General features: G+C 33.2%; 1 protein-coding gene across 1 annotated transcript in view; it reads left to right on the top strand.

The window, feature by feature from the left end:
- Window positions 1-27,546, top strand: part of GABRG1 (gamma-aminobutyric acid type A receptor subunit gamma1) — a 57,521-nt gene that overhangs the window by 10,666 nt on the left and 19,309 nt on the right. The window contains exons 2-3 of the mRNA XM_047798775.1: window positions 5,333-5,481; window positions 16,495-16,562. Coding sequence (XP_047654731.1) covers window positions 5,333-5,481; window positions 16,495-16,562 — 217 coding nt within the window. The remainder of the gene's footprint in view (window positions 1-5,332; window positions 5,482-16,494; window positions 16,563-27,546) is intronic.

Genomic DNA, 27,546 nt, shown 5'->3' with positions numbered 1-27,546 from the left:
AGTGCCCACACATACTCTTTAAAAGGTAGCTCCTATAGGCTTTGACATAAAGATACGCTCTACTCAGAAACATTAGACAGGTATGTTTCTTCCCTGGAACTTTTCACTTGTCTTTTACTAATAGACATGTATCTGATGTTTATTAACATGAGCAATAGATCACAAATGAGGCCTGGCTTTGGAGTTTCATCTACACTACTTAATAGATTAATAGAAGAGTCTTTCTCAGGTGTCAGAACAAGGACATTTGTGTTTGCAGTCAACTTTATATGAACTATATACTGTAAGACTTATCATCCAAATTGGGCCATTTTGTGAGTGAAAGAAGGCTATTAATAATTATTCTAAAATAACAGTGTAAATCAAGATTGTCCTGGGCAAATTTCAATGAATGTTTACCCTATATATGAAAACTAGTTTATATTGATTGGCTGACTAGTTAAAGACATTTATTACTTTTTTCTAACTGTAAAGATGGATTTTCTTCATGATTCTCTGGCCGACATGCTTTGTCTTTACTGAACCTATCTCTTAGTTATCAGTAGTTTAAAATTTCTGCTTGTTTTATTAAGAAGAATAATCACTCATTGAAGGACTTTTTTATATACAATTATTTACTTTGTAATCAGATAATGTATTAAAATAGCTTAGTAAGGCAAAAAAGCAAAAATACAGGTAATTCAAAAACTTTCTTGAGTTAACAGTTATAAGTTTCAATTTAAAGAATGTGAGATGGAAAAGCCTTAGAGAAGCATTTGCCAGGATGGGATTAGACATGTACGAGATTTTTGAGAGAAATGCCTGTGCAAAGTAAGTGAGAGGAAGTGGAAACAAGGAGAGAGCTTTCAGATAATAATGGAGATCTGACCCCTGAGAAAGTATAGGACAAAGAGGATGTTTGGGACAAAGGAGTCTCAGATGACAGAGCCCTTCTAAACAAGTTTTGGCCAAACCAGAAGGAGTCATACAACACTAGTTGCCTTTCTGAGGAGATCCTAGTCCTGCAGGAATGGGTCTGTGCTAGCATTGTCACAAGTTCAGGTATTGCCTAAAAGCAGCCCCAGGGAAGCTTGGATCTGGTGCAGACCCAGATCTGGTGCAGACCCAGAGCTGGTCCAGAGGGCTGGCAGCTGGGTGGTCAGTCAACTATGTTCCTATCTCAGGAGAACCAAGTGTGGGTTTTTAGGGCTGCCATTTTCACTATCTTGGCAGAATATAACTCTCTGCTTTTCCCTGTAAAAGGCTCTATTAAATTATTTATTTTTTATGATTAGAAATTTATTTCAGGGCACTATCTGGTGTATGGGAAGAGGTAGTTCATTTTTAGATAGGTATTAATGTCAAATTAACTCCTTTTCATGTATTTATATCATAAAATTTTGCAGAAAGATTATCATATATTATTAATATACAGAAAAATTAAATTTCCTATAGCTCCACTAGGGTGGAATACTTAGGATATATATTATGCTGATTTCCTGTTAAATCTTTAGCCTTTTATATCTAGGTTTTTTTTTGGGGGGGGGGTTTGTACATGCCCATGGCATATGAAAATCCCTGGGCCAGGGATGAAACCCATGCCACAGCAGTGACCCAAGCCTCTGCAGTGACAATGCCAGATCCCTAACCTACGGTGCCACAAGAGAACCCCTATATTTAGGTTTTTTTAAAAGCAAATGATCATATGTTAATTTGCATATAACATTAACTTATGAAAATAATTTCATATTTCTATGGACTCTTCACACTTGCAGATCCATTACACTATACGCCATTACACCATATGGACATATAATAATTTACTTAAATATGCTCTTATTGTTTAAAATCAGTGCTACTATAGATAATGCTGTGATAAATATCTTTGTTATCTGATGGTTTTCTGTACTGTTTGAACAGTTTTCTCCTTTAATAGAAAATAAGATAATCTAGGTCAAGAATACAATTTTATTTATCTTTATGTTTTCAGCAGTTAGCATATTTGTAGTACTTGGTATTACTTCTACAAATAAATTAAAGCATTGGACTGAAGATTGGGCACACACATTAGAAAGCGTTTTTCATCAGAGAGAGTACGTATGTCTGATTCCTTGAGATTATTATTCTAACTTCTCAGAACTCAAAGGCAGAGACTAAGCACTTGCTAACTACCTATCATAAATATTGTTGTGTTCTTATAAATTATAAAGTTCGTAAGCCAACTACCCTGAGTTGTTTAATACAGATAAAATAAGATGATACTCTGGAAACTTCTAAGAGAAAAGGCATCTTCAAACTAAATCAAGCTTGTTTCAAATCCTTGCTCTATTATTTAATAGAGTCCTGGAAATGCTATAAATCTATTTTTTTTGCATTTATAAAATAGGAACAGTAATATTTATTTCATGGGATTATTCTGGATTAAATGACATAATAATGAAGAAACCTAGCACACAGTTCTGAAACTGAACTGTTATATTAATAGTTTTTATTAACAGCTGAAAGTAACAAAAAAATTAATCATAAAAGTAAACAATTAGTAAAATTATATACTGAAGAGTCTGTGTATTTCCAATAATGATAAAATTATACTTATTAAAATTATTTAAAGGAGGGGCTTGAGAATGAGTCTAGAAATTCCCAGAGTTTCACCTAAGAAAATAATACTGGTTTCCACCAATTGTTCACTCAACATATGTAAATATTACAAAATGTTCCAGCCTATGAAAGACAGACATCAGGTATGCTACATGAACTATCTTCAAAATCAACACAGTGTTTTTTAATCACAAAGATAATACTAATATAATACGGTAGTTAATGAATATTCTAAGAGCAATTTAGAAAGTGGGAAGGAAAAATGTAGAAAAATTAACTATAATGAAATTTCATTTCTATTATTGCCAAAAATAAGAAAGTAAGCTCTGTAATATCACTGAGGTCAATTTTCATATTACCTCTGAGCTAGCTGGGAAATGGGGAATACAAATTAATATGAACATGCGCTTTTTGGATTACCAAGATGTTGCTACCCTAAAAAAAATAGGAAAACCCCCTTTTTCCCCCTAAGAACTTCCATTTGACTGCAAAAATATTTCAAAGAAAAATGAAATTCTTATATGTGCAGTGGTCTGTCTCTACCCATCACATGTTTTATTTTATAAAACAGATTTAAAGCTAGATGGATGCCCTAAAATTTTGGTAGTTGACCATATCTAAGTAATTCTAATTATATTAAAATTATCCTGGAGAACACACCAGCAGGGACTGATTCTTAATACTTTCAATGCTTTAGTTTATAAATGGATGTTTATATATATACATGTATACATTATTGAGAGAAAATTAGAAATTATTTGAAGGAAGTTGTATGACTATATTTCAGTGGTACATACTTTTTGAAGTTAAATACAGCAAAAGAATCAATGTAAATTAATTACTCATCAAAAATCTGTTAACTAAATATACTCAAGAAATTCTCATAGCGTTGGAATTTATATATAGTGGTGATGAACTCGCCCAAAATCTCAGTGAGTTATAACACTAAGTGTTTATTTCCAGCTCAGGCTATGTGTGCATTTTAGGTCAGCTGTGGCTCTGTTTACATGCTGCCTTTACTCTGAAAGTGAAGTAGTGGAGTAGTAACCTCTGTCTGAGTATGGCTGCTCCTCTGGCAGAAGGACAAGAGAGATACGTTGAACCATGCACTGACAATAACCCTGCTAGGTAGTGAAGCATGTAACATCTATTCCACTAGCCAAAGCAAATTGTAGGGACAAACCTGAGTTGAATGGAATAGGAATGTACCATCCTTTTGCAGAAGGGAGTATTTCAGGTCACATGACCAAGTTAGAAGTCAGCGGATGAAAAATGTAATTCTCTGACGGGAAGAAGAGGAGAAACGTTGAGAATAATGCAAGCCATTATATGTTAATAAAATATATCAGTACAATCACTGTGAAGATGAAATGAGGTACAAATACTTTAAAGGTTAAGTTTCAATTTACAATGTTAATTTAAACTGCTTAAAAGGATGAAGAGGATGGGTGCTAACTAAACATATTGTGATAATCATTTTGCTATATACACATACATCCAAATCATTGTTTTATACATAATATTATAGACAATATTACATGCCAATTATATCTCAGTAAAACTGAAAAAAAAATTAAAAGGATAAAAAGGATGAGGGCTGCATTAGCCAAGAAGTTTAGGTTCAAAGCAAAAGAGATCTGAACGGTGTAGCATTAAGATAAACTTGAATATCTACTACGGAAGAGAAGCCCATCTCTGAAATACATGTAAATAAATAATATAATAGATTTACCTGATGTTACTAATGTGAAAACTTATGTATTTATTTTCACTGGATGACTAATATTTAATAAAGGTGGAAGTAGGACTAGTATGATCTCACTCAAATGAAGATGAGATCACTTACAGGGAATAAAGAGGGGAGTACTTTGTTACTTTTGATGAATTATAGATGAACATCTATGTTACCACATGTTTCTACAACAATTCATAAGTAAGCTGAATCTTTATGCTTGTCAAACACACAGCCCTAGCAGGGAGCACTAGCTGCAGGAACAGGGTTTGAGTCTCAGTTTTGTAAATAAGTTTGTGCTTAGGTTAGATCCTTACTGACTTCAGTTTTCTCATTTACAAAATAAAGGCAGTGCATTATTTGATCCCTAAAGTCTAACAACTAGTCCATAAATTTGATAGTCATGCTTTTCCATAAGTGTGAGTCATCCACTCATGATTAAGATAATCTTTGGCAATGTTCTTGGAATAGATATCTGGGGTCTGGGTTCTTCTGACTTGAAGAAATGTGTTCAATATATTTTCCTTTTTTCTTTGAACCCTTCTTCACTCATTTTTCCTTAAGTCTTATTTTCTGAACGTGCAATTTTTAAATACATTTTATCAGACTAATTATTGTAAAGTTTCCTGTATTTAGTTACCTTGTAATTTTAATTTTTAATGTGGTGGTTTAGAGAAACTATATGTTTGTCATTGTGTACTGCACAAATCTAGGGCCAATAGTCACATTATCAGTGCATAATCTCTATGGCTTTTAATGACAGTTGTGCAGGTCTGAAATTTATTTTATTATATTAATGTGATATTACTTTTTCTCATACTAAATTTTTCATTCTTGAGTATTAGTAAAACATGACAGTTTATATGACAAAGAGGATAGTTTTACTGAAATTAAAATATTTCTAATGCTTTTTCCCCCCTCTTACTACTCCTTTACACAATTTCAAAAATCTTAAACTGCTTTTTAAAAATACACTATTTGGTTAAACCTTCTATCATACAAAATTTTATTTGAATCCTTCAGTGTTGATAAAGCAGATGATGAAGATGATGAGGATTTAACAGTGAACAAAACTTGGGTCTTGGCACCAAAGATTCATGAAGGAGATATAACACAAATTCTCAACTCACTGCTTCAAGGTTATGACAATAAACTTCGCCCAGATATAGGAGGTAAGTTTGTTATCATTCTTGGATGTTCATGACTATGAAAACCACATTTACTGATGTTATTTTAATCATATCTCACATTCCCTGAGTGCTTGATGTGTGTTAGAGACTGCTGAGTTTGATGGTTATTAGTTGGAATGGCACTGTCTTTGGAAGTGTCACAGTTTGATGTGGGAAGACATTACACATTGCTTACGTAATTAGTTTACAACTGCTACAACAAAGGGTGTGACAACAAAGTTCTGATAAAACTAACTGAAAAACTAAGATATTTCATAAAAGGAAATATTTGAAAGGTAAGTAGGAGTTCTAATTTGGGGCAGTGCTGCACTATTTTAGATAATGTAGAATGGTAAACCTTGGGACTGTATTTAGTATGGGTAATCCAACTTTGTTCTTTGTCAAAATTGTTATTTTTGGTTCTGAGCACTTACATATATATTTTATAACATAATTAACTAAGTTTCCCCCGAAACACACTAAAACAAACAAACAAAATATAAATTAACAAAGGATTTCATTGGAATTGAATTAGATCTATGATGAACATGGAGAAAATGAAATGTTTACCATGCTGAATTTTTACCATACCAAATTCATGATCACTATGTATTCCCCTATCATATACTCTATTTTTTATTAATGTTTTCTATAAAGAAGGAAAGTTGGAGTTTTGGTAAGTAGAAATAGATTTTTAAAAATTTTGCTTTCTAAGATTTTATTAGCTGCATAAAGAAAAACAATAGATGTTTTGCTAATCTATTCTGTCCTCAGCAGCCTTGCTAAATTTATCAACTTTAATTATTTATTATATTATTCTAGATATTTCTACAGAGAGAATAAATATTATTACAAATAACACTTTGCCAATAATATCTATTTTGCAAATAATAAATAAAAAAAATGGTACTTTTTTTCATGGTATGTTACACTGGCTAAGACTAGAGATAAATGTTGAAGAGTCCTGGTTTGTTCCCGGGCACCAGAGAAGTCAATCTGTATTTCACTATTATGATGTTTCTGCAGGCTTTCTTTTTTTTTTCTTAAGATACTCTTTGCAATTTCTTTCTCTTCTTATTTTGCTAGGGTTCTTTTTTTCTTCCCTGATGTTTCAAATGATTTCTATGCATCTATTGAAACAATAATATTAATTATATTTTGGGCTTTATTCTACTTACCATTTGTCCTATAACTAAGTTTGACTGCATTTTGTGCTTTTAGTGTGTTTTATTAAGAGGCATAGGATGTTTATATATCATTACCTTTGATATTTTTCAATGCCCATTTTTTTCATATTTTTCAGCCTACTTTTGTCCATTCATCTGGTACCTGTCAATGATTCTTACCTGCAAGACTATTACTGTTTGCCAAATGGTATTTCAGTGATATTACCATTCCTTCTACACAAATTAATTGTAATTCTACCCCAAAGGAGAGGCTGTTTCTTGTCCACTTATCTGTTCACTTATTTATTTGCTCAGCGTAGAACTTTAGATATATGTTTTATTTTATAATTCAAATTCCTTTACCATCTTTATGTATTTCATTGCTAAGAATAGAAATTTGGACACTAGTATGTCCTATAATTTGACTTCTCTGTCCTTTCACATGTTTCCATAATTTTCCAATCATATCTTTACTTTCTAATACATGAGATATTCCAGGCTCATCTTGATTCAACAATGGAATTCACCACTTCTCTAAGGAACCCTGGTTCCTCTTTTTGAAGAATGATATTTAGAAACCAAGATCTGAGCACTAGGTATATTCATTAATACTGAAATGTTTGCATCTTGACCTTGTCACTGAGAAAAAGGGGAAAATATGCGTCCGCCTACACATTCATAGGCATCTATATTTTGAAGTCTGTCCCTTTGTATATATATTATAAACCATGAATCCATACTGATATGCCTGATTCTAATCCAAAGACCATGGGCTTCATTCTAACCTCTCCCTTTTCCTTTTTGTAACTTCTCTTTCCAACAGTGAAATACCTGGCTCTCACTTACCTATAACTGTATTTCTTATTTGCTAAATTCCAGTAAATACCTGAGGTAATTCTATAATTGTAACTCATGTCTATGAAAAATAACTCATTAGAATAAAATATTCATGTACAATTATTTTTGTCTTTATCTTTACAGCACATAATCAAAATACTGTTCCCCAAATTTATTTAGATTACTTATTTTCTTCCCTATCCCTACTCAGTATGGGTATGTTATCCATTTTTTGACAGTTTGGTTGAAGTGTTACTGGTTATATTCCATTTTGAGTGTAATTCATCCATGTTTAGTTTTAGTATTTATGTGGCTTTATTTCTTATATTTAGTTCTCCCTGATGCAGTCAAACTTTACTCCTATGTATGATATAAAGTGTGGATGCAATTTTTGTCTTTTTCAGATGGCTTTTCTGTTGACTCAGAATGAGTTATTAAAAAGTCAGTCTTTGCTTCTGTTATTTGAGATGTCAACTTTAACATATATTACCTTTTATGTATTTTGGCTATTTATGACATTTCTATTCCATTATTTCATCTGTTTTTCTACGTATTTGTCACAACTATATTAATAGTAGGGATTCAACAGTCTATTGAGACTAAAACACTTAGTATTAATGTCTTGAAAAGCTAGTCTTACCTCATATTTTCATTTTGTTTTATTTTTCCTTTACAGTTTCTCTAGCTATTGCACATACTTTAAAACAAAAAAAGGAGTTCCCACTGTGGCGCAGTGGAAACAAATCCAACTAGGAACCATGAGGATGTGGGTTCCATCCCTGGCCTCGCTCAGTGCGTTAAGGATCCAGTGTTGTCGTGAGCTGTGGTGTAGGTCACGGACACGGCTTGCATCTGGCATTGCTGTGGCTGTGGCGTAGGCTGGTAGCTACAGCTCTGATTCGACCCCTAGCGTGGGAACCTCCATATGCCATGGGTGAAGCCCTACAAAGCCAAAAAAGAAAAAAAAAATTAAAAACAAACAAATGAGCTTTTATTATCAACGTTAGCTCAAAAAAAAAAAAAGACTTGTTTGTATTTTTATTGGGATTGTGTTAAATTTGTAAAGTAACTTTGGGAGCACTAACATCTTTATAATATTTTCATCTAAAATGGGAATGTGTGCTGTCTTTCCAATTCTTCATTTTTATTTTGTTTCTCTCTGGAATATCTTAAGATTTAATTGTAGATTTTTCACATTTTTTAAATTGAATCCTAAGTACTTAAGTTTTTCTTTTCTGCTATAAATGATATTTTCTCAACCATAACATTCTCTGATTATTTTTGTATATCAATGTTACTGATTTCTGAATGGTCATTTTATATCTTACTACCTTACTGATTTTTGCTAGTTTAAGCATTGTTTGTTTTCAAAATATGCTACCATGCCTTATACAAAAATTACTTATTTTTTCTTTACCAATTCATGTGCAACTAAATGACATGTCTAAAAGCATTGCAATGTCTCATTGTCTAATATGTCTAATATAATAATGAATGATAATGGAGATAATGGGTAACTTCGCCCTGTGTTGGTTCTTATGGAAATGACTCCAATGTTTCTCCTTATGAATATTCACATTAAGAACTTATCCCTCAATTTGCTTGATTTTGTTTTTAAATCAGAAATTGCTGTTGAAATTTGTCAAAGGCTTTTTCAACATTTCTGGAAATAACTATGAGTTTTATGCCTCTTAAAATCTATTACAATGGTACATAATATTAATTGAAAGGACTTGGACATAATATTAATTGAAAGTCCTCTGGGTCATGATATAATATATTCTTAATGAGATGTTGGATTCTGCTTGATGATAGTATTTTTCATTGGTATTTATAAGTGATAGTCATCTTCCATTGTATTATTGAGTACTGTCTTCATCTTTTTTAGCTATCCTTTTACATTTATTTCATGAAAGGGGGTTTTTCCTTCATTCTCAAAAGTCTAGCATTTTACACAGGTATTAGCATCATCTGACTTTCAAAAGTTTGATAGAATTCCATTATAGATTTATCCAGGTCTTGAGTTTTTTGGAAATGGTCACTTTGTTCTCTTACTGAAATTGGTCTCTTTGTGCTTTCTACTCTAACAGGGTGGATTTTGTTAATCTGTATTTGCCTAAAAAAAAACAAACCTCTTTGATCTACGTTTTCAAATGTATTTGCAAAGAAATCTTCCAAGTACTCTCTTAGGATTTAAAAAAATGTTTTTTGTTTCAATGTTTAGTTCCCATTTGCTATTTCCTATTTTATATATTGTGTAATTTATCCCTTTTTTCTGATTAAGAAAATTAAGCATGGTGGATTTCCTCCAGATACGCATTTATTATTGAATGAGTTCCACTGGTTTTCTATTAACTATCTCATAATTTTTACTTTGTCTTTATTATAACCTTCATTGCATTTTATTTTATTTTGCTTTTTTTGTCACTTTCTCTTTGTACTTTAACATTTTAAAATAGATATGTTTACAGTTTGAAAGTAAAAGCAATATAAAAAGCTAAGTGGAGAGCAATCTAACTCCCACATCCTGATGTATTCTATATTTGTCTCTACCCTGCTCCCTATTGGTAACTCTTTTTAATAGGTTTTATTTATCCTTGCAGAGTTTCTTTATGCGCAAATTAAATTAATTTAGAAAGGCAAATTTATGTGTTCTTATTGTCACACATAATAAATGACTTGTTCAGGTGCTTTGTAGGCCTTCCTTACTGTTCAGAATTTCCATTAATATCTTCCTCTTCTTTAATGGTATGAAAATAAATTTAATCAATTCTAAAATTAATGAGGAAGTAACATTAAAAGGCTTTGTAATTCTGGTCAAGATTTAATTACTTTATGTTGAATCTTCTCCCTTTTTTTAGGGCCACAACCATTGGCATATGGAGGTTCCCAGACTAGGGGGCCAATGGGAGCTGTAGCTGCCAGGCTACACCAAAGCCACAGCAACACTGGATCCTAGCAGTGTCTACGACCTTCACCACATCTCACAGCAACACCAGATCTTTAACCTACTGAGCAAGGCCAGGGATTGAACCCGAGTCCTCATGGATACTAGTTGGATTCATTAACCCAGTGAGCCAAGATGTGAACTCCCAAATTTTCTTTTTTTAATTTCTTAGCTTTTCAGGTAAATCTACAGCTTTCCAAACAATTTATGTGATTTAAATAATTTTATCTATTCTGAAAATTTAATATCCTATCCCTCTCCTAGGACATATGTTAAACAAGTGCTACTAGACAGGGACTTGGGATGAGGAAGGGAGGCTCTGCTTTTTTAACCCATCTGCTTACTTCTAGGTTCCTAGTGATGGGAATATATAGGAGGTAGAGGGAGTACTGTCTGTATGCATTTAACTGGGTGCAGTTGAAACTTGTGTTTTGTTAGTTTTGCTTCTTATGGGGCAAACACCAATTGGCCCTTGGTACACTTTAAAAGGCAAACATATAAATTGTGACTCTTTTATAGGTAAGAGGGTAGGAATGCTTTTTGTTGTTGTTCGTAGGCATTTTATACAGCTCACTTCCTTGACGTGGGAAATTTGGATGCTTCTCTACATCAATCACTTGCCTTAGCTTCCTTCATCAAATGCCTCTGGTCCAGTTATTTTCTTTGGATATGAATTATATCCACAAGAAATTAAAATTCCCCAGATATTTTAAAGAATAGGTATGCAGATACTCCATTGCTTCTCTTTCTTTAAATCCCACCACACAACTCTAACTTTCTTTTCCCTTGATCAGGTATAGGAGCAAGAGCAGACTACTAATTCTGCTGTCTAAAGAGATGTTTAACTACAGAATAAGATTAGTCTTTCATTCTCCTACAAAGACATTCCCAATAATTAAATTCATATATTTTGGTATATGTTATATATATTGATAACAATCATATATGTATGAGTACTGAGTACTTGAAATTGTTTGGCTATTGAGTATTTGAAATGTAGTTAGTATGACTAAGCAAATAAATTTTAATTTTAATTTAATTTCATTAATTTATATTTAATTGTAAGTAGTAATATATACCATGTAGAGTAGCATTTTATCTGTTGATCTCAGAGTATACATAATAACTTAAGCCTTTTCAGGCTAGGCAGCCAGATATAAATCAATGAAATTAGAACATTTCCTCACATCATAGGCAAAAATAAACTCAAAATGCTTTAAAAATGTAAATATAAGACATGATACCATAAAATTCCTAGAAAAAAAACACAGACAAAGCATTCATGGACATAAAAGTGTTTTCTTAGATCAGTTTCCCAAGGCAAAAGAAATGAAAACAAAAATAACCATAAAGTTATGTAACTTGGGGAGGGAGATGGGAAGAAGTATCTGGACTCAAATATAATATCTTTGGGTTGAGAACCCCTGCTGTCTATTCTAGGGAAATAAAACATATTAGTCATAGTTCTTTCAAAGTCTATATGTTATAACTACAACTTCCATATCAGTATGGGTATTTCTTTTTCTGTGCCATTCTGGGATAATAAGAGACTTATTTGCCAGTATTATAGTTTTTGATTGACCTAAAATAATTTTAGTATCCAAAGTAACTAAAAAGCTACATAATATGCTAAAGATATCTTAGAGTAATTGAAATAGGGCATCCAAGAAAGCCTGGTTGAGAATAATTATGAAGAAAACATTTTAAAATTCATTTTAGAATATATCTTCTGGTTGACAACTGATTACCCACCTCCAGAGTTGGCTTTCTTCAGTTTTGCCTTAGCCATCTGGAAACTGAATGCTGATCTCACTGTTTTCTTCTTTTTTCCTTCCTCTTTCTATTTTCTGGGTTACTAAATTGCCTGGAATGTCTGTTTCTATATACTGACTCTCACTAGGAGTTTATCTACTTATATTCTGGTGAGATACTTAAAACAAAGTACTTAGAAATCACAGCACAGAAAGAAGCCTTGTGAAAATAATTCAGTGTCATCTTTACCTGTCTTCCCTCTACCTGTCAAAAATGCAATTTTCTGTGGCAGTACATGGTTTTCTCAGTCACTGTTATACTCGCACAAAAAGAGATCTTTGATCTCTGTGTATGTTGATGAATTGAACATAGTCTGTGCTCACTTTCTAAATACCATTTAATGAGCTTGGAATGTCAATTTTACTTTAGTTTCATTTTTTTAGTTTTGAATTGAAGTATGATATTTTCCTTTTTACTTTTTTTATATTTTTTGCTTTTTAGGGAAGCACCAATGGCATATGGAAGCTCCCAGGCTAGGGGTGGAATTGGAGCTATAGCTGCTGGCCTACGCCACAGCCACAACAACAGTGGATCCGAGCCACATCTGTGACCTACACCACAGATCACAGCAACGCCAGGTCCTTCACACACTGAGTAAGGCCAGGGAACTTGTATCCTCATGAATACTAGTTGGGTTAGTTACCTCTGAGCCAATGATGATATCAAGAAACCAGGCTATATCATTCATATTTAACTCCCTTTCTTCTTAAAATTCACTAAAATCCTAACAATTGAACAGACTTTGTACTAAGAAAAATCACAGAGCCAAGAAAATATTTACTCAATTACTAAGAATCCTATATTTAAGTGATTTCACCCATAAGTATTGTTCACAGTATGAATCAATAGAAGCAGTAATTTCATTATTAAAAGAAAATTACCAGAGTTCCCACTGTGGTGCATTGGGTTAAGGACCTGATGTCACAGCTGTGACGTAGGTCAAAGCTGCGCTTGATTTGATCTGTGGCCTGGGAACTTCCATGTGCCATGGGTATGGAAAAAAAAAAAAAGAGAGAAAATTACAGATTTCTGTTGTTTTCCTCTATAGTATATATTTTGAAGCATATAAGCACTGTCTGTATTTTTTAAATCAATCTGAAATATTTTGGTTCATTTTCAGGTTTATTCTACTTTGTGTTTTGGAACTAAAGTTTAAAGGGTTGGATCAAATATTAGCATCTCAAAGTTGTAAAATGATACATAAAATAACTCAAAAATATCCATGGTTTGAAAATATATATTTATTGTACAATTTTTAAAATATCTTCTTTGTAAATAGCACTGTTCTACATTGGACTTACTAATTTAAAGAATGTGATTTTTATTCATCATGAACTACCTCAATGTGGCTCAAGCCCTAATGCTAGAGTTAATATTTTTCTAATATGCATTTATTTGTCTTATAACTAGCTAAGGAAATGATGATATCAAGAAACCAGGATATATCATTCATATTTAAAACTTTCTATACTGTAAAATATATATATTATACGGTTAAAAGTATGTTCTGTAAATAAAAATTTCTTCAAGAATCATTTGGTTCTTGGCATAGACAATGTTCAGCCCCAAGTAACATGCAATAAAGAGCAGGAATCCAGTGTTTGTTGATTTATCAGATGAACTGAAAAAGATATCTAATCAGATAAGACTGGTGCACTTAATTGCTTATAACTTGTAATAAATATACTTGCAAATGAAACTAACAAACCTTTTGTTAATAATTGGCTTTCATAAAACAACTATAAATCCAGTTATAATTATCTTAACTATATGATATTTATTGGTTACAGTTCATCACTAGTCAAAAATAAATGCCCAATGATTAAAGCAACTTATCTCAGAAGTCATCAGCTTAATAATAAAATCATCTGTAAGTCACAGGGCCTACTTTAAGAAATCTAATTGTTTACTAGTAGATTGACATTATCATGTATTACACAGGTCTAGAAACCTATAGTTTTGCATACTGAACCTATTTTTTTTTTTGTCTTTTTGCCTTTTTCGAGGGCCGCATCCCATGGCATATGGAGGTTCCCAGGCTAGGGGTCGAATCGGAGCTGTAGTCACTGGCCTACACCAGAGCTGCAGCAATGCGGGATCCGAGCCGCGTCTGTGACCTACACCACAGCTCACGGCAATGCCGGATCCTTAACCCACTGAGCAAGGCCAGGGATCGAACCTGCAACCTCATGGTTCCTAGTCGGATTCGTTAACCACTGCACCACGATGGGAACTCCTACTGAACCTATTTCTAACAAATCTCACTTATTTTTCTAGCTAAGAAAATATGTATGTCATGCAAAAACTATTTGAAGAAAAACAGACAATTTAATTGCTGAATGTTTTCTTAGGTGTAGGATTTTTAAACGGCAAAGATAACAAATAAATATCGTTTTAAAATAATACAGGCACTGTTTTACAAAATGCGTGAAGTTTTCCTTTGAAGCTTAGCAGCCTGGAGGCCCTGTCAGACTAGAAGTTACGAAGACAGGGAGACGGGACTGGATGGGGATTCAGACTGGCAGACAGCTACGTATGGAGGAGGAGGTTGTTCTGACAGGTCTAACATAGCCTCTACAGTCTAAGAGTGGCGATTACTAGGCCAGAAAGAAAAATCACATGAAGTTTAGAAAGGATAACTGAGTAAATATTACTAAAAACATGCTATTTTAGTATAGAAAGGTTCACTGTACCAGGCGATTTTTATGCTTTTATTTCTTTTGCGTTATCTCTATTAAAACACTCCATGAGATCTATGATCGACGTCCATAATATTTTTTACCCTTCTTGTTTACTTTTGAACACTTTACATACATTCCTCAACAAGTACTTGCTGGATCAATAAATTAACTATTTTTAACCTATTTGGTACAGAGACAGGAATAAAAAGAAGCTATGTGAAAATGTTTTTCATAGCAAACAAAAAAACATATGAGTATAAATTATTATGATGATGGTAAATCTCAATGTAGGAAGCCAAAATAACCTGACGAATTGAAAATCCAAGTCACAACCAAGTATGCACACATTGTGGATATAGTTAGTCATATCATTTGATAAACATTTAAATGGCTGACCTACAGGTTAGCCTACATATTTTGATACAATATAAAAATACTGTATATATCATTTAAAGACTAACCCTGAAAACACAAATAGTTGCGTACAAAATACAACAGATGAAGTCTACAGTGATGGATCTACAATATACTCTGAGAATACATAAAAATACACCTTTAACTGGAGCCAAATTAATATTGTTAACAAGGAAAGAAGAAGGTGTGAACAAATTTGATTAAGCTTCTCAAAAGAATCAACCTGGATAGATGCCTTACATACGTTGCCTCCTTTAATCAAATAGCTATGCCTCAAGTTCTAGTGTGTGCTAGAACTGGCTTATACCAGCTCACAAGAGCCACTGATTATATATTGTCCCAACTCTGCATTCAATGACTTCACACTACTATCTTATTGATTGATTGATTGATTGATTGGCTTTTCAAGGGCACACTTGTGGCACATGGAAGTTTTCAGGCTAGGGGGTTGAATTGGAGTTGTAGCCACTGACCTACACTACAGCCACGGCAATGCGGGATCTGAGCTGCAACTGCGACCCACACTACAGCTCATAGCAACTCTGGATCCTTAGCCCACTGAGTGAGGCTGGGGATCCAACCCTCATTCTTATGGATCCTAGTTGGGTTTCTTAACTGTTGAGCTAGAATGGAACACCTCACACTGATATCTTTAAATCAGTCGTTGTGAGAGTATTTACAACATGGAAATCAGCAAAAGCTACAAATGAGGGCTTTTTCCTCCCTCTTCAAGAGTAAAGTTGTTAACATTCACTAGCACAGTGCTGCTATCCACTAGGTAGGATTATATAACAATACTTAGGCTCTAAAATCCATCCAACCCTAAAATTCCATGACTATTGCAGCACAAATTAGCTAGTGTTTTTACATTAACACAACTTTCTTCACTTTAATGGGTGATTTAGACAGTTTTAACATTTTTAGGTTGTACACTGGTATGTTTTTATTCAAAAATGGTAATTTTTAGTTACAAAATTGATTTGTAAACTGAAAAGTTTGTTGTGTTTGCATTGCAAGCTATGCTTTCTAATTTCATAATGAGTAATGCTTTGTGATGGAAATGTAAAATACTAATACTTATTAATATTTATTTAAATATAATTTATTTAACACAACCTGATTTTGTCTTTGGTCATGTCTTTGTATTGGTATTTTGCAGTGAGGCCCACAGTAATTGAAACTGATGTCTATGTAAACAGCATTGGACCAGTTGATCCCATAAATATGGTGAGTAATGAATATTAAAAATATTTATCTAGCATAGTGTTCTAGAGTATATACCACAGTGATAGAATGAATACATGAATAATTTCTGATAGCTAATTCTGAATGAGTTCAGGGCAACAGATGTAATTTGTGATCTGTCAGTTGCATATAGGCCAATTCCAAGGTATAGAGATGACTTTGCAGAAGGTAAAGTCATTTTTTTGAGATAGGGAATATAGCCACATGTGCCCTCAAATGCTAAAGACACATTCAGGAGGAACTATCTAACAATGAGTTAGATTTAAGTTCAGGGAAGAAGTTAGGACTGGAAATCGATGTAAATTGGGAAGGGTGGAGGGACAAGCAGCATAAAATATAACTTAAAGCCTCAAGAAATGATCCAAGGGGGAAACCCATTAGGTACACAGTTTTGAGGATCAGATGGTAGAATGAGATCAATGCATATGAAATCCAGGTCAAAGAAAGAGAAGAGCAGAGAAGGGATATACTCAGAAATATCAGTGGGTAGGAGAAGAGCTAGCGAGAAGATGATATTATATAATCTGAGGAAGAAAGAAGCATGAAGAATTAGGAACTAAATCAATTGTCAATGTACATGAGAATCCAATGATAAATGGATTAAGCTGGGCCCACTGGTATTGGGTAGATGGTACTGGTTGTCTTAGATGAAATTCAGTGCAATGGTGAAAGTAAGAAAAGATAACTGAATCATATGTCTCTCCTCCATCCTCAAAATTGGTCTCATATCCAACTTCTTATCACAGAACCCTGAAATATGGGTTCTGCAGGAACAGACTGCAATCATGTGCTAATATCAAGGTGATGGAGAACAAGTGGGAATGCAGGTTAATTTTTTCATTACTATTTTGAGAAACTTGACTTAGAAGAGAATAAGGTAAGAGCATGGTGGTAGAGAGGGGAGAGAGAGTATAAGGGAAATCTGGGCAAGAGAAAGAATATGAGAAAACATCAAGAGAAGGCCATTTAGTAGGGAACATATAGTATGCATCTATACTCTGTCTCTTATACAAAAGAAATAGTTTTTATTTTTATATGAAAGACATAATTAACACCTCCAATATAACCCATAGATATTACTTAAACTAGGTTGAAAATAGACCATTCCAAACTCTAAAAATCCCATTTCTGTGAGTCAGACTACTGTTCCCATTCAGTGGGCTCAATTATATGTCATGTTCATCTCCTTTGATTTGGTCACCTTTGTGAAATCTCTGGCTATCGTAACAAAGTACCAGGGACTAGAGGGTTCAAGTAGTAGATATTCATGTCTCAAGTTCAAATCAAGATGTTAGGAAGTTTGCTCTCTTCTTAGACCATTTTGCTTGGTTTGTAGATGGCTACATTCTTGTTGTGCCATCACATGGGCTTTCTTCAGGGCATATACATCCCTGTTGCTCTTTGTGTATCCAGATTTTCCCCTGGACAACAGGGGAGAAAAGGACAGCAGTCAGATTGGATTTGGGTCCACCCTAACAACCTCATTTTAACTTAAACATCTCTTTAAAGGCCCATCTCTAAATGCAGTCACCTTCTGAGCTACTAGGAGTTTGGGCTTCGACACAGAAATTTGAGGACACCATTCAGCACATAACACCTCCAAAGATCATTCTCTAACAGTTGGATGAGTTTTCTCTCTAACTTCATTTATTCATTATTACAACACTTGATACCTAAATAACCATCACATTATATAGCTAAAATTTGTCTGTGTGGTTATTCCTATAGTATTACAGTCATGCTGTTTTTCTCTGACTCAACATGATGTTCACATGATTGTCATGAACTTTCACAGCTGTCTGTATTGATTACTATACTCACAGCATCTTGGCCACAACATAATGCCTTAAAGCAAATGAATATGAACTGGCTTTAGACAGGCTGAATTTGGAACACTGAAAATAGGAGCTCCAGCAGAAAGGGCTGAAGTAAATATTGGTTGGGAATTAGCTGAACCTCTAAGGGATTGGAAAAACAGTCTTAAAGAGAGAAGAAAAAAATAAACAAACAACAGACCTTGAGGAATACAAACATTTAAGGACCTGAAAGATGAAGCTAAGGTAGTAAATTAAACAGCAAAGATGGCAAGAAACTCAAGATAAAGCATGGGAAGAGAGAGTTTTCAAAAAGGGTTTCAGTGTTGATTCTACACCAAATAAATTTGTGTACAACCACTTGGTTTTCGTAAAGACGGAATGTTCTGTATACCTGTGTGAATTAATTCAACATTACGCAAGTAAAAGAGATCATAAAGAAATGCCTTACTAAAATGTTAATTTTCTCTTTAAAAGAAACTTAAAATGCTCAGTCTCTAAATAACCAATGCTTAGATAAAATAAGCTTGTTTTTGCATACGGAAGTCTAAATTTTCCTGTATTGTGTATTTTTTATTTGGGGATTTTCTTTTCAATTTGAATGAATTCATTAAAGAAAAAATGTGGTCATTAAAATAAAGAGAGGTAGTATTAAAGACAGAATTAATATTCCAAAAATACTTTGATAAGAATGACAATCAAGAGGCTACTATGATGATCTTCCTGTGTAAAAATTTCATGGTACTAAAGATTTAGTTTCCCCATGGGGCAAATTACACACATGTAACCTTGTATAGTGACAGTTTTAGAAAAAAAAAAAAACTATTTAAGTGAAATTACTGTTAAAACTGGTGATACTAAAGCACATACAAGGAAAAAACTATGAAATATTTGACAGTATTTATTGAAACATAAGGATTGTTGTAGTAGAGATTAAGGAACAGTTTATATAAAAGACTATTTTAACTAGACAATACAGGAAAATTAAGATTCAGTTATTATAAAATGAATAAAATTGCTTTGACTGTAAAAAGCAAGAAGACTTGAGGGTAATTAAGCAAGCAAGCAGGTTTTTACCCTCTGAACTACTCATACAACTTAAGTTACTGGTAAGGAACAAAATTAATATATCAGTTTAATGGATTTATTTTTTCAAATGAAACAAAATTTGACTGGGTGAAAATGGTTGTTTCTTTTTAAGCTTGGCATCATAAGATAGTATCTGTAGATAAGTATCACTTGTCTGTACATATGTGATAAAATGATATTATTCTATAATAGAATATTTTATTTTTTTGAATCAAAATTCAAATTAATGGCTTCAATTTTGGTGCCAGTGTCAAAAAATTAGATATTCAGTAATTGCATATTGAAAGAATGACTACATTAGTCAACAAATATATTGTTCTTATAACTTCTAATTTGAGGATTTAAATGTAAAGTGAATAACAGATACACTAATGAAGACTGAAACAAAATCTAATTTGGAGATGGGCTATTCAACTATGTATGCTCTTAATTAAAACTATCTAACTATCAAAACATATGCAATCAAAACTGAAGGAAAAAATGTTAACAGAAGTTACTGAACTGCGATTAAAATAACCTTAATTTTTCAGGTCTTGAGATTGTATCTTTTCATGCTTTTTCGTCTTATTTGTCTTTATTTATGCAGTCCTTACATTGTTACAGTTGGCGCATTGGCTACTAAATTAGAAAATATATGGCTTCTTCCTTTAGAGAAGTATAAAACCTAGTGGGGAGGATGACTAAAAACAACAAATTAGATCCATACAGAAGAGTAAGGGCCAGGAAGAATTCTGTGTATGAACCTACATAGATTTTAAGTAGCAAATGGTGATGCTGCTCTATTTTTTTTTTTTTCTAAAAACCTTTCATTAAAAGAGGATCTTTTCCTTATTATAAAAGAAATCAATTTCCAATATGGAAAAATTAGAAGCTCTAATTAGACAAAAGAAAAATAAAATAAAATTCTAGATTATCATTATCTAGTGGTCACCACTATTCCTATCATTTTAATAACTGTGCACAGTTTTTCAAAATATTATAATATATCTATTGTTTTATAACATTGTTTCTTTCCACTTATTATATCATGACTGTTATTCTGCTTAATTACTTTTAAAAATGTCATTAAATATTCCATAATATTAGGGGATGTATTTGCACCAGAACCAGATAATCCATTATCTACATTCAGATGTTTCCAATTTGTTGTGATTAAGGGTAATATTATCAAAATTCTTTTAGCCACCCATAATTGTTTCCTTGGAATATGGATACAAACACCTCTGAGGCCTCTGCTACATCTTGGTCAGATATTGGAGATGTCTATATTGAATGATATTCAAGTAATATGCCTCCCAATGTAGTTAAAATTTTGAGTCCTTTATGAATTAATAGATATAGAATGTTGTAAAATGGGCCTGTTTGTTCACATCAAGAAAGAGTAAAACTACTTAATATATACCAAGAGCTTTCAATAATGAACTTAAAGTTATTAGGCAACCTCTTTGATTGTTTCACTTCTTATTATAAAATTTATTTATACAAGGAGAATGTCAAATGTTAATGCGTGGCTAATAATATAAAAAACAAAAACAAATGAATATCTAAGAAAAAAGCAGTTTAGCACGTGTGGTTATAATTTAACATGGCCTAAGATAACATGAGATGGATATTTCACCATTTTCAAAGATTGCACTATAAAATTCTGTAGGAGGACATTTATTAGTTGAATGTTAAAAACTAAACTTTACTTAAATACACATACATACACATAAACACATGTTCTCATATAGTGTTTATATAGAGAGCTTGTATTTAGAGAGATGACAGCCTATACTCTTTGGTTTGAGGAATTCTATACAAATCTCACCTATGGATCGCTCTCTCTGTTTCTTTTACCTTTCTTTATTGTCAGAAGCCTAGTGTATAATGGCTATAAATGCCTTGAGGTAGGGGTGGAATTTTAAGTCAAAATTTTCCAAACTTTTAGAAACCCAAACTGTATCTAAGAAAAATGTAATTTTCTCAGGGATTGCTCTGTGAGATTCGATTCAGTAATCTGGGATGGGGACCTGGAATGTGAATCTTTAAAATACTCTACTAGTAAACCAGTTTTGGCAGCCACTGGCTTAAGCCATTTCCACTATAAATTTAGTAGGGATTAGTTGGGATTAAGTGAAAATAACAAAGATACCTATGGATTGGAAGTATTTTTAAGCATATGGGTCATTGGTTGACACCATGTCCATCTTAGTCTTTCTTCCTGTTTATGTTTAGATCATTTCTTAGAAAGTTAACTTGTCACATCTTATAAAATTTTATTGATCGATAACATTCTTGGGATCACCAATCCCTAGAGCTGGGGATGATGAGGATGATAATCTGGCATAGTGACCTCATTTTTCCAGTGAGAGAGAGTAAAGGACTTGGTCAGCATCATATTCCAGGAACTAGAACTACAACATAATTTTCTGACCCCATCCAACCAGTGTTCTTTAGATTACATCGTAACTCCTCACTAAAACACACATTTGATGTATCAGTATTTGTTTTGTTATCTAAAAAATATAACATAGTAGCATACTGATGTGTCATAAAATTATCTGATTCCATTTTTGTGTTAAGATTTGGACTTGTAACAATGAGTGGACAACAAAATTAACTTATGTTTAAAGTTCTTTCTTTAATGTCAGTATTAGCTGTGTTTGAAAGTCACAGCTATAAAGTTATTTTGGGGTTTTGTATGTTTGTTCTAGTTCCTCTTCCCAATTATATTACCTTGAGATATCTAGTTGATGTAACTGATTGGTAATTAGACAATAGCTGTCAAAAACTCTTCCAGTTGTAAAATATCCTGTGCATTTATAGAAGGCACATTCACTTACATACAGAAAATGCACTACTTTTTTCATTATTCATGGCTTGCATTATTTTTTTTCCTTAATATGCTCTACATTTTACTACCTCTTTACTACTCCCCCTTCCAACACCTATTATCTGACTCCAGTATTACCTGAATATTCACAAACCCTTTAAACTCCAGGTTAAATACAACTCTGCCATGAAGTCTTCCTTAATTTCCTATTGCTGAAAATAATCTCTATGGTTCCTATTTCTCTTTAACTCTATTTCCCTTAAGAGTTATTAACTTCGAATTTTTATCATGTATATATTCACAACAGGAAGTCTTCATTTTTATCTTTGTAAACTGAAAACAATATAGAAGTAACTCAAACACTGAAAAATATTTTTAAAAGTTAATTGATGAATGCACATAATATTATGTGCTCTTGGCAATCTAAATTTAGGGATATGAAAATAGAACCCAAAGTGGTGGTAACTGAACTCAGGATTTATGTCTACATTTGTAATATCCCTCAATATATTGCTGGAAGACTAAAATGATAACCTCATTGCTCCCTGTTTCTTTTAACATTTGAAAAGGCAGAATAACACCAAGTTTTTTGTTTATCTTGAGTTAGTATCAAGAAGTAGATGTTTTTACAAAAATTGAGCAAAGTGGGTCAGAACCCTATGAACTTTTACCACCAAAACTCTGTGCTGGGGCTTAGCTACACTTTTATTTTTTCTCTACATGTTTACAGCTTTAGTACCTGATCTAGTGCTAACCATTGGCCCATCATATATTTTTGGCCATACGAATAATTTAGGGAGAGATTAAGATGGGAAGGATACATCAGGGTCATCCAAATTCCATGATGAAATTATGCACCTAAATTAATTACTCAGGTTTGCATTTTGTGCAAAGTTCCTTCCATTACTATATAAAGACATACACACACACATATACATGTATATAATTGAATATATTCTTGAATTAACCAGGACTTTTAAATGTTAGACACAGCATATAATTGCAAAAGTAACAGGGAAGTAGGAAGAATATACTACACACACTTCCATCAATTGTAGTTTGATAGACTGAGTTAGAAATCAAGACGGCTCTCTCCTTCACTTTTATTTATTAATGCTATTCTCTGAGCTAACTTGCAAAGAGACAAAGTTTCATAATGCACATTGGAACCCAAATGTTAAATGTATCATTTCTCATCTCGAAATGTTTATCTTAGAAGCTACTGTACTTATTGTTCTGAGTGCATGGGAGTTCCTTTTCATGTTTCTTTTGCTTATTTATTATGCAGGTAATTTTAACCTCTAAATAGGAACATAAAATACAAGGACACAGTTTGATCATTTTCTCAAAATTACACTAACATAAGTGAGCAAACAAAATTGGATTTTTCAAGTACATATAAAACGGCACAAACTTTAATAACCTTATTATCTCCATGAGACATTTATTAAGGATTAGCAATTTAAAAGAGATTGGAAGTATTTGGCTCTGCAAAAAGTTTAGGAAGGGTGGATTATCAAGATATGTACTCTGTTTCTCTTCTTGAACCTAGATGAGGGAATTGTGAGCAGAGAAAAATTTCACATTTTCCCAAAAATCTCTGTTGGAAGAATCTGGCCCTTTGGAAATCATAAGTCTTCCAACAGTGAATAGCACACTTATAAACAGGTCCTACAGAAGGTCTTGTCAGGTGCTTGCTATATCTGCTCTCCTTACTCAACAAGTTAGTTCTCAAGAGTCGTTGTTCTTTTTTGTTTTGTTTTGTTTTTTCATCTTTTCAGGGCTATACCCACAGCATATGGAGGTTCCCAGGCTAGAGGTCGAATCAGAGCTGTAGCCACTGGCCTATGCCACAGCCACAGCCACAGCCACACCAGATCCAAGCCGCATCTGTGACCTACACCACAGCTTACTGCAATGCAGTATCCTTTGACCCACTGAGCAAGGCCAAGGATCAAACCTGTGTCCTCATGAATGCTAGTCAGATTGTTTTCCACTGAGCCACAGTGGGAACTCCTCAAGTGTCATCTATAATGCCCAGTTAGGATTACTGCATCCAAGTATACCTGCTAAGCAGCTTGATATTTCCTCTACCAACCAATGTTGGATTTTTGCCAAGCCATAATCCTTGTGGGTATCCTTTATCTTAAGCAGTTTCTGCTGTTTTATTTCATACAAAAGTACAAAGTAACTCAGATATACAATGTTTTTTTTTAAATTTTACTTAGTACAAATCAAAAGTTTTCATTTGTTTTATGTTTTCCATATGCCTATGTTGGGACTGAAATATATTTTTTTGTAATTTTTTTTATTTCCCCAATACATTATTAAATTTTTTCCTGTGGTACATCATGGTGACGCAGTTACACATACATGTATACATTCTTTTTTCTCACATTATCATGCTCCATCATAAGTGACTAGACATACTTCCCAGGGCTACAAAGTAGGATCTCACTGCTAATCCATTCCAAAGGTAATAGTCTGCATCTGTTAACCCCAAGCTCCCCAACTGCCCCACTCCCTCCCCCTCCCCCTCCCCCTTGTAACCCACAAGTCTATTCTCCAAGTCCATGATTTTCTTTTCTGTGGAAAGATTCATTTGTGCCATATATTACATTCCAGATATGAGTGATATCATATGGTATTTGTCTTTCTCTTTTTGACTTACTTCACTCAGGATGAGAGTCTCTAATTCCATCCATGTTGCTGCAAATGGCATTATTTTGTTCTTTCTTATGGCTGAGTAGTATTCCATTGTGTATATATACCAACATCTTACTAATCCAATCATCTGTCAATGGACATTTAGGTTGTTTTGATGTCTTGGCTATTGTGAATAGAGCTGCAATGAACATGCAGGTGCATGTGTCTTTTTTCAGGAAAGTTTTGTCCAGATATATGCCCAAGAGTGGCATTGCTGGGTCATATATACGGTAGTTTTATGTAGAATTTTCTAAGATACCTCCATACTGTTCTTAGTGGTTGTACCAGCTCACATTCCCACCAAAAGTGCAGGAGAGTTCCTTTTTCTCCATACCTCCTGCAGCATTTGTTACTTGTGGACTTATTAATGATGTCCATTCTGACTGGTGTGAGGTGGTATCTCATGGTAGTTGTGATTTGCATTTCTCTAATAATCAGGGATGTTGAGCATTTTTTCATGTGCTTGTTGGCCATCTGTACGTCTTCCTTGGAAAAATGTCTATTCATGTCTTTTGCCCATTTTTCAATTGGGTTGTTGGCTTTTTTGCTGTTGAGTTGTAGAAGTTGTTTGTATATTTTACAGATGAAGCCCTTGTCAGTTGTATCATTTGAAACTATTTTCTCCCATTCCATAAGTTGTCTTTTTGTTTTCTTTTTGGTTTCCTTTGCTGTGCAAAAAGCTTGTCAGTTTGATTACAAGTTTGATCACTGGTTTATTTTTGCTTTTATTTCTGTTGCTTTGGGAGACTGACTTGAGAAAACATGTGTAAGTTTGATGTCAGAGAATATTTTGCGTATGTTCTCTTCCAGGAGTTGGATGGTGTCTTGTCTTACATTTGAGTCTTTAAGCCATTTTGAGTTTATTTTGGTGCATGGTGTGAGGGTGTGTCCTAGTTTCATTGCTTTGCATGCAGCTGTCCAGGTTCCCAGTAATGCTTGCTGAAAAGACTCTCTTTTCCCCATTTTATGTTCTTGCCTCCTTTGCCGAAGATTAATTGGCCATAGGTGTTTGAGTTTATTTCTGGATTCTCTTTTCTGTTCCATTGGTCTGTATGTCAGTTTTGGTACCAGTACCACACTGTCTTGATGACTGTGGCTTTGTAATATTGCCTGAAGTCTGGGAGAGTTATGCCTCTGCTTGGTTTTTGTTCCTCAGGATTGCTTTGGCAGTTCCGGGTTTCTTGTGGTTCTACTTGATTTTTTGGATTGTTTGTTCTAGTTCTTGAAAAATGTCATGGGTAATTTGATAGGGATTGCACTGAATTATAGATGGCATTGGGTAGTAAGGTCATTTTTTACAATATTAATTTTTCCAACTCAGGAGCATGGAATATCTTTACATTTCTTGACATCTTCTTTAATTTCCTTGATTAATGTTTTATACTTCTCGGCATATACGTCTTTCACCTCCTTGGTCAGGTGTATTCCCAGGTATTGATTTTTTGGGGTGCAATTTTAAAAGGTATTTTATTTTTGTATTCCTTTTCAGATATACAATGTTGATTAAATGGCAACCAAGAGTATGTGAAGAGGGGATCATGATTCAATGTTTTTGTGCACAAGGATGTCACATCTCCACATCCATGAAAAACAATACATGACACACAACAGATGTTAAATATATGGGAAGATTATTGAATGATAACCAATCAATTACATTATTATATAGACAAGTTATCCATAATAATTTATCTATATATTGATCCCTTTATACACATACATCCCATACTCAACTATGTAATGTTTAGGTCCTTGTTGGATTTTAAATAATTATTAATATGTATGTGGCTTTCCTAAATTGCAACAGTGTTCATCCAAAATAGATAAAGTCATGGTATCCAAAGGCATAAACTTGTAAGGAGTATTAATTAAACAATAAAAATCTCATAACACAGTTTAATGTATAGAGACAATAATATCATACTGTAATTAGGTAATGTAATAAATGTAACTACAATGGTAATCATATAACAATATGTAACTATACCAAAATAACACATTTTACACCTTAAATTTAGACAATGTTACATGTCAAATTTATTCAATTAAAAAAACCATCTAAATAGATAAAATGAGGTTTTCCTCTCAATTTGCTCTCTATATTCTAGTCAAGTAATTTCTAATTATAAATATCTTGCCTAGAAACTAAGATTTGATCCAGCTTCTCTATTAACAAGTTGATTCATAATATGTTTACTTATTACTCTCTCAACCACTTTTTAAAAATTATTTCACTAGTCAACACACAATTATATTTCCATTTATTCTATTAAATATTTCCCTCCAGGTAAATTGGACAAAACTTAGCATTACGTCGACTGAGTAACAAAACTCTCCCACCACAAGTAACTCATATAAAACCACGTATTTTCCAATTTACTCTTTTCTCCTCTTTTAATATCAAAGTTATACACACATGTACATATAATCACTTTCATTTTTCAGTAGCATCGATTACAAATTCTTATTCATTAATTTTATCAAATAAATTTTAACGCTTATAATATGGCTGGCATTATTGTCAGGATATAAAGGTAGGTTA

The sequence above is a fragment of the Phacochoerus africanus genome, chromosome 10 (genome assembly GCF_016906955.1).
Source record: "Phacochoerus africanus isolate WHEZ1 chromosome 10, ROS_Pafr_v1, whole genome shotgun sequence".
Classification (NCBI taxonomy): domain Eukaryota; kingdom Metazoa; phylum Chordata; class Mammalia; order Artiodactyla; family Suidae; genus Phacochoerus; species Phacochoerus africanus.
The sequence above is the reverse complement of the archived record's forward strand: the minus strand, read 5'-3'. Positions and strand labels throughout refer to the sequence as shown.